The following is a 17,072-nucleotide window of genomic DNA, read 5'->3' as shown; positions in this document are numbered from 1 at the left end:
CAATGTGCAAACGCCATACATATCAGTTGTGTTTTTAGAATCTGTTTGGCAGCTTTTCTGTGTTCTGTAGGTTAGCATGAATGGTAATTCCATAAACCCCCCTATTATTGAAGTACTGATGTAAATGGGAAAAGTTACTCTTGGAATTGATTTACAAGTCAGAAATTTTCAGACAGCCCATTTATAAGGCAGACTGACCTGAACCAAAAGTTAGCAACATGAAACTGAAACCAGAGCTCGCCGACAGAGGGCGCCTGGAGGAGGAAACCTCAACGAGCATGCGCGTTCCTGCAAGGCCGGCTGGGATTTGTAGTTCACGTGATTCGGGACGTTCCTCGGTCGCCTCCAACTACAACTCCCGGCATGCTTCCGACTGGCATCTCCCCCCTCTGATTGGTGCATGTAACCGGAAGTGAAGGAGCGAGCGCTTCCGTCGAGTGGTTTATGCGCAGTTGCTGGGCGGATTGAGGGAGAGAAAATAAAGGTGAGTTGGGGCGACGGGAGCGGCGGGTTTATTCTCGGGCCCCGGGAGCGGCGGGTTTATTCTCGGGCCCGTGAAGCCGGTTCAGCGCACTGACTGTCTGCGTCCGGCGGTAAACACGGCCGCCTAACCCGGAGTCGGGGAAACGCTGGTCCTGGAGACGTCAAGTGGCGCTGCGTTGACCCTTGTGCTCGCTTTTCCTCCCTGAAATGGGAAACCCCGCCTGATCCCCCGGGCCCAGGAGGCCCCCGTCACATCGTTTCCCGTGTCATCGACCCCCTGACACACGGCTCCCGTGCAGCCGGCGGCGGCACCTCGAGCTGTGGCTCTCACCGGCCTCCTCACGGCCGACACCAGCAGAAACCCGGTTTATTCCGTTTGGAGGTTTCCCAAAGTCCAGAATAAAAATACAAGCACTAATCTGGGTCAGAGTGGGGGCCGAGACTGGGTCAGAGTGGGGGCCGAGACTGGGTCAGAGTGGGGGCCGAGACTGGGTCAGAGTGGGGGCCGAGACTGGGTCAGAGTGGGGGCCGAGACTGGGACCGACTGGGGGCCGAGACTGGGACCGACTGGGGGCCGAGAACTGGGACCGACTGGGGGCCGAGACTGGGACCGACTGGGGGCCGAGAACTGGGACCGACTGGGGGCCGAGACTGGGACCGACTGGGGGCCGAGACTGGGACCGACTGGGGGCCGAGACTGGGTCAGAGTGGGGGCCGAGACTGGGTCAGAGTGGGGGCCGAGACTGGGTCAGAGTGGGGGCCGAGACTGGGTCAGAGTGGGGGCCGAGACTGGGTCAGAGTGGGGGCCGAGACTGGGACCGACTGGGGGCCGAGACTGGGACCGACTGGGGGCCGAGAACTGGGACCGACGGGGGGTCGGAACTGGGACCGACGGGGGGTCAGAACTGGGACCGACTGGGGGTCAGACGGGGGGCCGAGACTGGGGACCAGCAATGGGACCGACGGGGGGCCAGTTCCACACTGGGCAGTGAATTAAAACAGCTGCACCATCCAACCAATGTATAATGGCTACCTAGCAGTTGGTCCACTTTTGTTTACATAGTAATGCCATGGTCTCTGTGATGTTCTTTGGGACTATTAGTTTCTGATGTCAGGTTTCGTACACTGTAAAATGGATTCAGACATAGATTACTCAAGGAGAACTATGTTACAGGCATGCAACAGGATAATTATGCCATTTTTAAAAAATGAATCTGCTAATTAACTGAATATTTATCTTGTGACAATTCATCCTGCATTCCCAATTATGAAGTACAATGCAGATGGAGTGTGTTAATTTGCTGGGATGAGTGCACCAAATAAAAAAGCATAATGGACCCAAATCAAATTTTACGGATAAAATGGTACTAATAAAAAAAAAGGCTTCATTTATCTTCATTGTTTTATAGTGTGGGTAATCTTTATTCATTTTGAACTGCGGTTGTGTCTTGTTTAAAAGAAACAATATGGCATTGATTGGTGTTTGTGCTAGTGTGAATTTATAAATAGCTGGGGTGGGGGATTATTGATGTTGGAGTTCCTTGGTGGATTTGTTCAAAGCAGCAGCAAGAGAATATGGAATGCAGCTTTTGTCAGCCAGTACACTGTAGTTTTGACAATGACTGCAGAGAAGTCCATGCCCCCATATGTTCCAGTCTCCTGTGTGTAGACTGAGGAATATTTTCTCCAGCATGTCTGCTGGAAATATTGCATTAAGTGTCCACCAGCTACATTCCTTAAAAAGGCCTCTTAGGTGACATGTCACCTTGTAATGGCTTCCCTTCTAAAAAGGTATGTGAGGGAAAACTGAATTTACCCAATTTTACGTCAGATTATTTGCAAAAATTATGCTGGACTTTGTACATCTCCAGTTTTAAATATTGTTTATTATGATATTTGAAAGCAAGAACTTGCATTTATATAATGCCTTTCACATCCTCACGATGTTAAAGTGCTTCACAGCCAATAAAGTACTTCAAAAGTGTAGTCACTGTTGTAATGTGTGGAAACACAAAAGCCAATTTGCGTACATTAAAGTCCCATAAACAGCAATACGATAAATGACCAGCTAATCTGATTTAGTGTTGGTTGAGGGATTAAAAATTGGCCAAGACACCAGGAGAAGCTTCCCTGCTCTTCCAATAATGCCATGGGATCTTTTATGCTCACCTAACAGCAGATGGAACCTCGGTTTAATGTCTAATCTGAAAGACAGCACATCCGACAGTGCAGCACTCCCTCAATACAGCACTGGAGTGTCAACCTAGATGATGTGCTCAAGTCCCTGGAGTGGGGCTACCACTGAGCCAAGGCTGACACTTAAATGAACTTTTCTCAAAACCGTTTGACTATTAAATTATTTCTGCATCTTCAACATTGGAGAGGGGAGGTGTGGTGAGAGCAGGGAGAAAGTTTCATTTGCTGGTGTTCATACTTTGAAAAATTAAAATGTATGGGGAACAGTTGCAAGAACATTTCCAGTAATTGAGTATGATTACATTTTGAATTGTGCTGCCTTTCAAGATCAGAGCTCTTTATCAAGCAAAGAAAGAAATTGCTGACCATGTCTCCACTAAAATGCTTTTCATACAGCTGTACATATAGTCCTTTTATTCATACAGTTGAATAATTATTAAATAATGCACTTGGTTGTAATAATCTTCCTTTTTTCTTTCTGACTTAATAGATCAGACCTGTAAATGGATCGAGAATCGGAAGACACGAAGCTTTTTGAAAAATTGGGAACTGTTCTAAATGTTTCAGCTGGTGAGACAGAGAACCAGAATGCACCATCTGGGCATTTAAGTTGTGAGTCATCTTCAAGCAGACTATCACCTGTGGAGAGAGAGATTTCGGGAGCCAGTGGCAATGCTGAGAAGTCACAGTCAGTTCACGTTGCCGATGATCAAGAGACAGCAGAAGAGCACTTCTTTGAATGCAAAGAGTCACTGGAGACTGATGGGTTTGTGGGCATGGAAGATGATGGGACGAATTTAGAGTTGGAGGATGATTCTGAAATAAAGGAAACCAAAAAGCTTGAGTTTGATGAAGAACATTTACGAGAACTGGAAAAAGATCTGCCTGAAGAAGAAAAAAAGGTAATCTGTGACTTCACTTCATCAGATGGTGGGATTTGTTTCGAATTTCAGCTTGTTCTTTAGTTTTTTAATGTCATATTTGTGGACTATAAACCAGGTTATTTTTTAGAGTTTTATCATTTAACCAACACTACTGCTATTTACATGCTGAAGTGTTGCAAATTCTGAAATCTAAACACAAACAATAACTGCAGGCTTTCCCTGGGCACTAAATATAAACAGTCCAACAGAACTATTTTCCTCTTTCACTATAGAAGCATGTGTGCAGTTGTCAAGTGACCACAATTGCTGCCAAAAATCACAATATATCAAGCTTCCTTCTGTAACAATATGTCTGCTTGGTAAGAACTTAAAAGCATGGCATAATATGAGGACATTTGACCTATTAAATCCATTCCTTCCAAAGACAACACAAAATTCACAAAAACCCATTATAAATTTCTTCCAGTCCCCTTCCCAAAATTGTAGACAACAAACTTCAGTATACTTATCTAACCTTAAATCCAATGCTACACGTCTGTGGCAAGTTGCCTGCTTTGGTATGACATTTCCATAGTCATACTAAGCATTTCAAGAATCAACATGTTTCACACTGCATTCAGTCTTCCATCTGCACTTGTTTCAAACCCTCAGTTGAGGTGTTAATTCTGGAGTCCATTCCACATATCACAACTCTGTAGGGAAGAAAAGAATCCCCATAGGTATCAAGTTTCAGTTGAAACTTACTAATTTTAGTTTGTACTCACAGTACAAGTTAAACAATCTGCAGTATCTGTGCATTTTAAAACCTTGATCATTTCTTATTTCAGTGATAAGAAATTTAGTTCTAAGGGTTTCTTCTTGGCTTATAGCTGTAAATTCTGGAATCATCCTTTTCACTTATCCTTAAATCTGTTCCAGTGCATCCGTGCCCTTTTGAAATCAGTGTGCCCAAGACTGCCCACATTATTAGAAATGTGGGCCCAGCAGTGATTTAGCTAAAGTTAGGGTAACTTCTACCTTATGGTCTATTCTATTATGATTAGTCCAATTGATAATGTCGCATTCACTTGACATTTTTAGTGGTCACCCTTTTTCACCATTGCTTGTTCCTTTATTACATACACATTTTATGCTTACCATTCCAGCATATATAAACCTACACTGAAATCCACTTACTTGACTGATCCAGTTCCTTTGAATACCTCTTTCCTCATTGTCTTTGTTAATTGGCTACATGCTTTGTGTCACTTCCTCCTGGATCGAGTTTTCCAGTTATTGTCATCTGTTTTGCACCTGAAAAATTAGTTATTTTTCTTAAATCACCTAGACTCGTTTAGTCATCTGATTCCCTCCTCCCAATGTATGTACTTCTAGTTTCTCTTGCCATTAAAGTTTCTTACCTCCGCACGTTCCCAAAAATAGGAGGGGAGGTCAATGCATTGTGAAGGAAAACCAGACAATGCTGGAAACGCATAGCAGATCAGTCAGCTGCTGTAAAAAGAAAAAAAGTGTTAACATTTCAGACAGTGTCCTTCAGAATTGAAGACTAAGATGAACAAACATTTTAATAGAACCAGACAAAAGGGAGGAAAGAGGAAGGAAAACACCAGAAAATGTACTGCAGTCATAAATTGGATGGTGGGTGGGGGGTTAACACTAGCAGGAGATTTAGATATAATTCCATGATTCTGAGAGATTCTCTCAGACAGACAATAAGCAGACATTAATGACACAAAATAGAACCAGCAAATAGCTAAGACAGAGGGACTCGCCCTTCGAAAAGATGAGATGAGCAATTGGGGGGTGGGGAAAGAGAAGAGAGAGGCTGCAAGTGTACAATTAAAATTGAAATGCTGGAAAGTAGAGTATAAAGCTAAGGTCGTTAGTTATTAAAAGACCATTGTTAAGACCAGAAGACTAGGTTTTTCAGCACCAAAATTGTCCCATTTTCTAAAATGGAGCATACTATAAGAAGAAATTGTTGCACCAAAAACTAGATTTATCTTGATAGCGCTTGAATGTGTGCTTTACAAAGAATGATTAGTAAAATATTTAAGAATTTGATTGTTTTTGCATTTGATTGCTGTTGAGAAAGAACAGATCAAAATATGTTGTGGTATATTAATTAAAACTTCGAAATAATAGGATCAAGGTCATGTCACATATGGGAGCTCGGGAGATAGAACAGAAGTATCTAATTGTAGGTTTTCTGTAACAGTATTTGTACAATAATTACTGCCGTAGTCATGAAGTGTTCATGCTTCTCACCACAATATAATGTTACATTAGAACCTAAAACTGTTATATCCTGTAGAGATATTCCAAATGGAAGGCTATTGAAAGGGATGGTCATATAGGACCTGAAGGTATATATAATTGCATATACTTTTTGCTGTTATAGCACTGTACTTGGAAGCACTGCACTTCATATTCATACACTGGATTTTTAGACTTTGACAAACATTCTGTTTTTCAGAGAAGGCAAGATGAGAGTCTGAAGTTGAAAGAAGTTGGAAATGGGCAGTTTAAAAAAGGAGGTAGGTGTTTGCAGCATGATTAAGTCTAAGTGTAATGGGGTTCGACAAATATCACTTCAGGGTCATTTAGCTGAACATGGTCATGATGCATATTAGTTTGACACCGTTTTGTCACTTAATCATTTATCAATTTACCCATGTTGCCTAGTTAGTGTGTTAATATTGAGAATAAAACTCTTTATTTCCTGATCTCCCCTGATCCCATGCCTTCTATTGCTGATTTAGGGTGGCCTGTTCACTGTCTCTGCCTCTCCTGTTCTGAAGTGTTTTCCTTGTCTACATGTTGTCTACAAATGACAGAACATTTGACAGACATGAGATCAGCTCTCAAATATATGCTAATAACATCTAGCTTTTCTCCTCTACCACTCTTGGCTCTTCCTGTCTTACTGTGTAGCCAATATCAAGTGTTAAATAAGCAAACATTTTCTTCCAACTCATCAGAGACCAGACACAAGCCATCCTGTTGAACTCATTAGCACCTGATTCCCTCCCTCTCCCTGCCAGCTTCCTTAGATAGGCAACCAATATTACTGGCCAACAAAAAAAAAATTGATGTAAATCCACGAAACATGAGATGCATCCAATCTACACAGCCAACTCTTCCCTGCATTCCTCTTTGTTTATTTTATTATGCATTAAATGGTGAACAGCCACAAACTAATCTTTTACCTATGCTGTCTTTTACTTGCAGAGTACACAGAGGCTGAGAACTCTTACACAGAGGCTCTTGGTGTTTGCCCAGCCTGTTACCAGAAGGATAGGTCTATCCTCTATTCCAATAGAGCTGCTGCGAGAATGAAACTGGTAAGAATTTTTCATTGGTTGTGTCTACGTACAGTTCTGCAGGATGGGTTTGTAGACACGCAGTTGGACACAGATTATTATCTGTTTCCTATGAAGAAGTGACCTGTTCATAGCAAGTTGACTTGTTGAACAGATTGCTTGTTGAATTTTGATAGCTGAGAACAGTGACACAGTTGAACTATTGGTATGCAATGTTTGCAAACTGAATTGAGAGTTGGGAAAGGCCAAATGTGCGATTACTCAGATTTGCATAGGTACCATTTTGGCACGGTGATATACCTTCTCTTTTCAGCTCTGCTTCAAATTACTGTGCCTTCCCTTACAGGGACCTAATTCTGGACCTGGTCATTTGCTTTTTACAGTACTGGAAATCCAGTAAAAACCGAAGATGGCACGTGTCAATGTCTGTTCCACAACAATTTTTGAATGTTTTTTCCCTAAGAAATCTGATTGAATTTGTACGTCAGTATGAGGATGACCCATGTACTGTCTGAGGGAGCCTTGGCTGTGAAGACTAGGTAAGATACCAGTGCCTCCAAACAATGACTTGTGCAAAAATCATTGATCCTTCCTGATTCTTTGTAAACATCCTAGCCCTAATACTTCAGCTGCTTCACTGTTCTCTCGTGATGCAAATATAAGGGCGGATTGTGAGATAAAATCATCTCACTTGGTAACACTGACCTGACAGTAAAATCGTTAGTTACTGCAGTGCCTTCAAACCTGCAGAGTGGACTTTTTTCCCCCAGAGTTCAGAAAAATGAATAGCTAATCAGATACTAGAAAACTACCGCAGGAAGAATTAGTAATTATGGTAACATTTAATGTGTAAATTGGTTTTCTTAGAGTAGTAAGCAGTGAACTGTGGCCTCAATCCAATCCTGAGTCAAGTGCTCATGGTTGGTTTAATCTAATTCCATGGTAAGTATATGAAGTGTTAAAATGTACACTTACTCACATGGGGTACTGGAAGTCTTCCATTGAGATTTTACATGTCTTTGTGGAACTTTCTCAGCAATGATGGTCATCAAAAGAGCCTGTCATCTTCCATCAAAGTATCACTTGTTTTCATTTTTTCATCTCAACTCTTTAAGACATGACTCCTTGCTGGGTTATGGTTCCATTGGCTTCAACTACATTCCAATACCTCATTCAGGTGGCTACTGTTCAGGTGTGAGCCCCAATAGTGAATGTTGACAGGTGATTCGACTGTAAGGGGATAGCACAGCCAATACTAATCCTGCCCTTGCCATGGGGGAAGAATTCATCTTCACACTAGGTGTAAATCCATTCTTTGTAAATATTTTATGATGCCACCATACCTAGTGCACAGAAATTAAAATACAATGCTCTAGTAATTGTGTTTGTATGTGTAATACAAAAACATTGGGGTTATGAAGATTGTCAGTCATCAATTTCTCATTTATCTGGGAAATTGAGAGAGACTTGATAAGAATGTAGCATGTGAATCCATTACAATACAATGGGTTTGTTTTTGCTACTCAGGAATGATAAATTTCAGATATGAGGAAATTGTGGAATTTTTTTAAAAGTTATTTGCAATGTTTCATTATATTTCTACAGTATTGTAAATATGCTGACTGATGAAAGACTAGTATACTCTATAGTATTGTAAAATATGTTGACTAATGAAAGACCAGTATAGTGTGATTCTATCTCGCAAGGTAGCACAACACAGAAAATGGTGGGGTTGTTCTTCTGTTAACCAGCCAAACAGGATACTGCAATCTCCACTATGAAGTTTTTATTATTTTGTGCACTCTGTAATTTAAAATTGGTAGAAAGAAATTGCATGAAATTCTGTTTGTAATTTACAGAAATGTTGTCAAATTGTAATTATTTTGCACTGAAGAGTGAGAGTTAGTTTATGTTGTAAAACATTGCTTAATTAAACCAATGCATTGTTCTCAGAATTTCTTTTCTGATAAATATTGTTATTTCTGCTTCAGGATAATAAGGAAGATGCCATATCTGATTGTACCAAAGGTAAGTTTTATGTTTAGTAAGTTGCTTTCTCAATCACAAATTGTTGCAACAGAAATTAAGATTAGCATTTTAGATTTTGGTGGTCTCTTAAAAATGTACAGCTCTGGTTTCGTTGGTTTTTTTAAAAACTTGTTTCTTTGAAACTGAATTTTTTAAATTGTGGTTTATACTCTCATGAGCCATATTTTTCAATTTGTAGCTATTGAATTAAATCCCAAATACATCCGTGCTATACTGAGGAGGGCAGAGTTGTATGAGAAAACTGAAAAACTTGATGAAGCTCTGCAAGACTATAAAACCATTGTAGAAAAAGATCCATCAATAGTACAAGCCAGAGAAGCCTGTATGGTAAGTATGATAGAACTGAATTGACGTTACAAGCAGGAAATGAAATAACCGGTTGCAATTGAATGATCTGACCTCACGTTGTATCTTAGAATAACCTGCCAAATATGGACTACTTGGTCAATTCAGTGTTGCTTCACATTGCAGCTACACTGGGTTCGGCATTTCGGAAAATTATGTTTATCTTTTGTTCTTTTAGAACTTACTTCTGTCTCCATGCATTATGTCATTCCTTGGCCAAGAAGGAATGCAAGTAATTTGCTCTTATGCCTCTCCTGAGTGTGGGGAAAATGCCTGGGATAAGGGAAAGCTCCTCATCTCCATCTGATAGTTTGATCAAAATTTGGTGCTAGCCATGTAAAGGAATACAGATGTGAATCTGCATCTTTCCCCTTTGTTGCACTGTACAGTACAGCACTGATACTCAGTGTCACCCCTGAAAATTGGGTAATCAGTTTCACACATGTTCGTACTAGAGTCTGAGCACTTGGGTTTCGAGAGAAGATGCTTAGATAAGGAATTAAGCATTGGCAGTTAAAATTTCTGTAAAAATGGCTGCACTACACTAACTACATGTTTTTACCATTCTACATTTGTCTTTGCTCAGCACAGACATCTCAAATGGATTTGGTACTGGACTTGGAGCTAGCAACTTCTGATAGCATTTTAGACAGAAAGTAAGGTTGGAATATTTTTGGACTGATTGGTTTGAAATGTTATCCCAGTCCATGATTGGTGATTTCAAGATTTTTGTTTCATCCTTATTCTGCAGTCAACCTGTTAATTTTAATTGTTAATTGGCAGTTTACAAGTTCAAGCTTCAGTAGTTCCATTCATCAGGGCTTTTTGGTCCTTTCTTGATGGGAGGTTTTGCATACATTTTCTGTAATTTCATTTAGTTTAATTCCTTATCTTGTAAACTTGTATTCACCACTGAATGTAAACTCTTCATTAATGTTGCACAGATATGCAGCAGCTTTCATTAACTTCACATTATATGGATATTAACTTTTCAATCCCCAAAAGTATTCTGGTCCTGCCAAAGACACTTTATGTCTGTATTAAGAGGTATAGATCAATAAATATCTAATACTGTCTAGAGCTGGTTATAGATCATGCTGAACTCTCGGGATTAATGATGAAACTGAACTGAGAGCAGTCCTGAAATAGGGGGATGACAGTGAAGCTGGTTTGAATGCTGTGGTGGCTTAATTTTCAATTGAACTTTTTTTTTAAAGAAGAAAGCAACTTTGTGAATGTACTTCAGAAAATATAGACACTTGGAGCCAATCCAACACATGGTGTAGTGAAAGTTGTGCTTTTAATGGAAGCATTGAAAAGAAAAATCAGTTTTAAAATCTATACAGATGTTTTTCTGGGTTGAGGTGCTTTTCTTCCATTACCAATTTTTTTGGTGTTTCTCAAAGCATTTTACTAATTTTATCCATATGTTTTATAGCAATTTTTTTAAAAGTCGTAGTGTGGAAATGCTTTAATTATTTTTATGCTATCTGCCATGATATTTTTCCATGAACACCTTTTTTATTCTCCAGTTTCTCTCTTTCGCTTTTACCAAATGATGTGGCTGGTATGGTCAACTTGTTCTGTGAGGAGGCGATTGTAGGTGTGACTTGTGTCCTATCTTTCTTTGGCACAACATTTTGGTATATCACATTTTGAAGTAAAACCAGAGGAGCTAATGGCGTTGTTGGTTGAGCTAGTGACACAGCCCTTAGTACTATCTGCAACTTCCATGAGATTATCTGCTTTTTATTTTAAATTTACAAGTCTGACCGTTCATGTTATATACTAAGGACTAAACATTATGTGGAAGGCTGCAGAGAGAAATATAAATGTCTGCAGTAGGAACAAAGTGTCATATTCTACATGTGTGTGACTGAGAAAAATACACTAGTAACGTGCATGCTGAAAATAAATCTATATCAATGGAAACTCTATACAGACTTACAGAAAAGGGTGAGAAAAAAAGACTTCAACTCTAATCCTTTGCCATAGAAGCATTGATTGCAATAAAAGAGTCAGAGAGATCAGGACAACAAAACATCACTTCCAGGAACATGATCCAACCTCTAACAATATAACTAATATGTCGGCCACATTTCCATTAAAAAGTCCTTTGTAAACATTTGGCTGTGAAGCTTCCTAATAGAATTTCTAATGTAGGTGGCACTGCAATACTCAGCTGTTGTTACAGGCTTTGGCCACTGAGTGGCACTGTACTTTCCCCACAAATTACTCAATGTTTTGTGAGAAATATTTCTAACTACCAATTTTGTCCTCTGTATCTGAAATTTCAGATGTCCAAAATAAGGCTTTAAACAAACTTAAAAAAATTAAAATTGCATATTTCACAACAACTTAATTTAAATTTACTCATATACTTAAGTCTTGTGTCTCGTAATCACTTCATTAAAGTTTTTATTTGAAAGCCTCAGTCTCTTCCAAAAGCCTGTACTGTTTTTGCTTCGAGATATGAAGTTGGGAGCTGAATTTAGATTATGCAATCTGAACATGTGCTCAGCTACTCAGTTTCCCAGGATGCATCAGTCCCATGCGTTATTTTAGATTGTTTGTAGCTTAGTTTTTCAAAATTATTTGAACAAAAGGTGGAGCACAAATTTCAAAAGCTTTATCCAGGAAACTTTATTTGGCTTTTTTAAGTATGAGAAAAAAATCACTCTTAATTACAACTTTTGTTGTAACTTTTGTATTCCATATGCAGAAAGCATATTAAATTGAGAGTCTTTCCTCATGCTGATCTTCAATTTTCCAAAAAAGTTGAATTTTGAAGCCAACCAATTATCTCAGCTGTTCTATTGACAATTAGAAAAGGTAAATGCTCTCATTGCTTGTACCTGAAAGACATCCGATAGCGGAAAAGGCATAGTGTCTTTCCTCATTTTAATTTGATTTTTTTTAATAAACGCTGAATTTTGAAAGCATCTAAAGCCTCTTGAAGAAAATGGATAAACAGGAGGATAGCGAGAGGTGGGCGAAACAGAGAAACATGGTGCGGGGGCCTCTTGTCATCCCAGGGGCACCACAGCCCTGCACTAAATCACTCTAGTGGCAATTCTTGATGTCATTTTAGACATTATATGTTGGCATGTTACTTAACATGGGGCGAGGGTAGAAACATATTGCCAAGCCCAATTCTGTCCTCCATCAACACTCACAACAGACAATTAGCAGGGGGGTGGGGGGCACTTGATAGCAATTAAGAATGGAAAACCCAGGCTTTTTTGTCGTTCAGGGGATCCGGCACTAATTGTGACGCCACTAGTGGAATCTTGACTCAGATCAGCTAACTCAGTACAGACCAGGAATCTAATTTGGCATCTTTTGGTCTGTGTGGCCATGTTACATGCTGCCTATATCAACCATCAGAGGCAAGAATACTTGTTACTTGGGATTTGCCATTCAATGACAGCCATTCTGTGGCATAAGTGCTTATCCACCCTATATGGTACCATTGAACTGTACCAGAAGACTGTCTGTGGGGAGAGGAAAAAATCTTTGATATGCCAGAAGAGTATTCTAGAACTAGTTTACCATTAATTCACAAATTATCTCTTGCATGCTGATTAAATGTCTGGCAGAATATATATTGTACTCCACTGTGCTAAAATGTCTACTAATCTTAGCAAGTGAATTGAACAATTGTTGCAGCATGAAAAATGTGTGGTCATTTTGAGAACCCTTTAATGGCACACAACAGCAGGACACTGTTCCTCAGATCACTAAGATGCCAGACTGAACTCAGCGAACTCATAATATAATTTTTACACATTCTGTTTGTAACTTAGGTGGACAGAACAACATTTTAGTCAAGAGCATTATAAACTAATGAACAGAAAATCCGGATGTAGAATCAGTAAGGGTGGAGCTAAGAGATAACAAGGGGCAGAAAATACTGGCGGGAGTAGTTTATAGGCACCCTAACAGTAATAGTGTTGGACTGAGTATAAATCAGGAAATTAGAGGAGCACGTAACAAAGGTAATGCAATAATTGAGGGGGACTTCAGTCTTTACATAAATTGGGCAAACCAAATTGGCAAAAGTAGTTTGGAGGACGAGTTCGTGGAATGCATCCAAGTCAGTTTTCTAGAACAATATGTTCTAGGGAATAGGCTATTTTAGATCTAGTGTTGCGTAATGAGAGAGGGTTAATTAGTAAACTTGTAGTTAAGGATCCTCTGGGGAGAGAATGTTCATAATATGATGTAATTTCATATTGAGTTTGAGAGTGATGTAGTTAAGTCCAAAACTAGGGTCTTAAATGTAAACAAAGCCAATTACGTAGGTATGAGTTGGCTATGGGAGATTGGGAAATTAGATTAAATGGTATGGCGAACATTTAAAGAAATAATTCATAATTCACAATGAATATACATTCCCTTGAGGAATAAAAACTCCAACCGTGTCTAACTAGAGAAACTAAAGATAGTATTAGTTTAAAATAAAAGGCTTACAAAGAGTAGTAAGCCTGAGGATTGGGAGAGTTTTAGGAATCAGCAAAGGATGACCAAGAAATTGATAGAGGGAGAAAATTGAATATGAGAGTAAACTAGCAAGAAATATAAAAACAGATTGTCAGAGCTTCTACAAGTATGTAAAAAGGACGAGAGTAGCAAAAGTAAACGTGGGTCTCTTAGAGGCTGCGACAGGAGAAATTATAATGGGGAATAAGGAAATGGCAGAGACCTTAACAAATATTTTGTATCTGTCTTCACAGTAGAAGACACAAAACATACCGTAAATAATGGCAAACCAAGGGTCTAATGAGAGTGAGGAACTTAAAGCAATTAAGATTAGTAAAGAAAAAGTACTGGAGAAATCAATGGGGCTAAAAGCCGACAAATCCCCTGGGCCTGATGGCCTACATCCGAGGGTTTTAAAAGAGGTGGCTGCAGAGATAGTGGATGCATTGGCTTGATCTTCCAGAATTCCCTAGATCTTTGAGGGTGTCACTAGCAGGGTAGATAAGGGGGAATCAATGGATGTAGTATATTTGGATTTTCAAAAAGCATTCGATAAGGTGCCACATAAGAGGTTGTTACACAAGATTAGGATTCATGGGATTGGGGTTAATATATTAGTGTGGATTAAGGAATCGTTAATGGACAGAAAACAAAGTAGGAATAAATGGGTCATTTTCGGGTTGTAATTAATGGGGTGCCACAAGGATCAGTGCTTGGCCCTCAGCTGTTTACACTCGGTCCCCTCATCTGAGTCATTGATATATATTGTAATATGTCCAAGTTTGCTGATGATACAAAGTTAGATGGGAAAGTAAGCTGTGAAGAGGACGCAAAGAAACGGCAAAGGGATATAGACAGGTTAAGTGAGTGGGCGAGAAGGAGACAGATGGAGTATAATGTGGGGAAATGTGAAATTATCCACTTTGCTAGAAGAATAGAAAAGCAGAATTTTTTTGAAAGGTGAGAGACTAAGAAATGTTGGTAGTCAGAGGGATTTGGGTGTCCTTGCACATGAATCAGAGAAAGTTAACATGCAGGTACAGCAAACAGTTAGGAAGGCAAATGGTATGTTAGCCTTTATTGCAAGGGGGTTGGAATATAAGGGGGTGATGGAGGCAGATTCAATCATGGCCTTCAAAAGGCAACTGGATAAGTACTTGAAAGGAAAAAAATTTGCAGGGCTACAGGGATAGGGCGGGGGAGTGGGACGAGCTGGACTGCTCTTGCATAGAGCCGGCACGGAGTCGATGGACCGAATGGCCTCCTTCCATGCTGTAACCTTTCTATGATTCTATAATAAAAGTAAAGAGGTCTTGCTGCAATTATATAGGGCTCTGGTGAAACCACATCTGGAGTACTGTGTACAGTTTTGGTCTCCTTACCTAAGGAAGGATATACATGCCTTAAAAGGGGTGCAACAAAGGTTCACCAAATTGATTCCTGGGATTAGAAGGTTGTCCTATGAGGACAGATTGAGTAAAATGGGCCTATATTCCCTGGAGTTTAGGAGAATGAGAGGTGATCTCATTGAAACGTATAATATTCTGAGAGGGTTTGACAGGGTAGATGATGAGGCTGTTTGCCCTGGGTGGAGAGTATAGAACTAGAGGACATTGTCTCAAGATAAGAGGTCGGCCATTTAGGACAGAGATGAGGAAAAATTTCTTCTCTCAGAGCGTTGAATCTTTGAGCATCCCTCTGGGGTAGAGAATTCCAGTCGTTGAGTATATTCAAGGCTGATACAAAGTTAGATGGGAAAGTAAGCTGTGAAGAGGACGCAAAGAAGCGGCAAAGGGATATGGACAGGTTAAGTGAGTGGATATTTGGACACTAAAGGAATCGAGGGATATGGGGATTGGGCAGGAAAGTGGAGTTGAGGTCGACAACCAGCCATAATCTTATTGAATGACGGAGCAGGCTCGAGGGGCCGTATGTTCTTATTTTCTACTTGAATATTGTCAAATGAACAATTATTTTTCAGCTGCAAATGTGACTTTGTGTGTGCAGCCACACAAAACAAATGTTATTGTGCCAATGGTGTTTCATGAGGTTTTTCCATGAGTGAGAGAACATAAATAATACATGGTACGTCAGACTGTTTCATTTGTGGCTAGGATGTGCTGTATCTCTGGCTTTAGTAAGTCGCTTTATGTGATGCAATATTTGCATTGGAATGTGTTTGAAACAATCATGATTTCTATATTTTAGTAATGAGCATACAAGCTTCCCCTGTATACTGTGATTTTAATGACCGTATTACAAAAAGCAACTTTAAAAAATTCAGAGACACGATTGCACAGGGGATTAAATGCTAAACACACACAAATGTCTTATCCTTGTAAATCAAAATTTTCCCAATGCAAAGGAAATTTGTGATGCCTGTCAGTACATTCAGTTGTAGTCAGAGGTATTTTTAGCCAAGTTATGCTGTCCCTCGTGCAAAATGCTGATTTTGTAGTTTACACAATAACAATGACTGTGTGTGTCATACTGTACCATCATCACCCCAAAGCTGAGATTTTATTGTTCGTTTTAATCTTTTAATAAACTTAAGCAGAATTTCATTTAACTCTTTAACCAACACAGATTGCCTTTTACCAGGGTAGTTAATCAGTGATTTAAAGAATCATGTCTTCGGCAATTGTATTTAGTGTTAAGAAAAAAAGAGTACAATTGAAAAGGACACAGTTCTTGCAAAACAAACTATTTCTTTCTCTAAAAACAATTACATTTATATAGCGCCTTTAATGCAGAAAAATATCTCGACGTTTCACAAATAGGTAATATGAAAATGAACACTGAGCAGAAAAGGAGAGATTGAGGGCTAAATGATGTTCAGGGATGGAAGTGGAGAGAGGCAAAGAAATCTAGGTTTGGAGTTCCAAAAAGTAGGACTGAGGCAGGTGAACAGCCTGCCAAAAATGACTGGGTGAAGATAGGCTCAATGCACAAAAGGTCAGAGTTAGAGGAGCATTGAGGGAATGTAGGGTTGGAAGAGATTTAAGAGATATAGTGGCACAAGGTCATGAAAGGGTTTACAGATGACGAGGATTTTAAATGTGATGCTTTGGGAGATCGGGAGCCAGTGTAGGTTAATGTGGATGGAGATGATGGGCAAACGGGACTTTGTGCAGAACAAGATACGAGTGCAGAGTTTTAGGCAAGATGAAATTTAGAGAGGGTGGAGGAAAGCCAGCAAGGAGAGCACTGGATTAGTCGAGTCTAGAGGTCACTAAAGTGTGGGTAAGGGTTTCAGCGGTCTGACATAGAACTAGGCAATGATACGAAGCTTACTGGTACTGGTGATGGC

At 39.8% G+C, this 17,072-nt stretch overlaps 1 protein-coding gene across 1 annotated transcript in view; it reads left to right on the top strand.

Moving 5' to 3' along the window:
- Window positions 1-401: 401 nt before the first annotated feature.
- ttc1 (tetratricopeptide repeat domain 1) overlaps window positions 402-17,072 on the top strand; it is a 39,651-nt gene continuing 22,980 nt past the window's right edge. The window contains exons 1-6 of the mRNA XM_067996443.1: window positions 402-484; window positions 3,170-3,581; window positions 6,040-6,100; window positions 6,795-6,907; window positions 8,878-8,914; window positions 9,114-9,262. Coding sequence (XP_067852544.1) covers window positions 3,183-3,581; window positions 6,040-6,100; window positions 6,795-6,907; window positions 8,878-8,914; window positions 9,114-9,262 — 759 coding nt within the window. The 5' untranslated portion in view covers window positions 402-484; window positions 3,170-3,182. The remainder of the gene's footprint in view (window positions 485-3,169; window positions 3,582-6,039; window positions 6,101-6,794; window positions 6,908-8,877; window positions 8,915-9,113; window positions 9,263-17,072) is intronic.

The sequence above is a fragment of the Heptranchias perlo genome, chromosome 14 (assembly GCF_035084215.1).
Source record: "Heptranchias perlo isolate sHepPer1 chromosome 14, sHepPer1.hap1, whole genome shotgun sequence".
Taxonomy (NCBI): Eukaryota; Metazoa; Chordata; class Chondrichthyes; order Hexanchiformes; family Hexanchidae; genus Heptranchias; species Heptranchias perlo.
The sequence above is the reverse complement of the archived record's forward strand: the minus strand, read 5'-3'. Positions and strand labels throughout refer to the sequence as shown.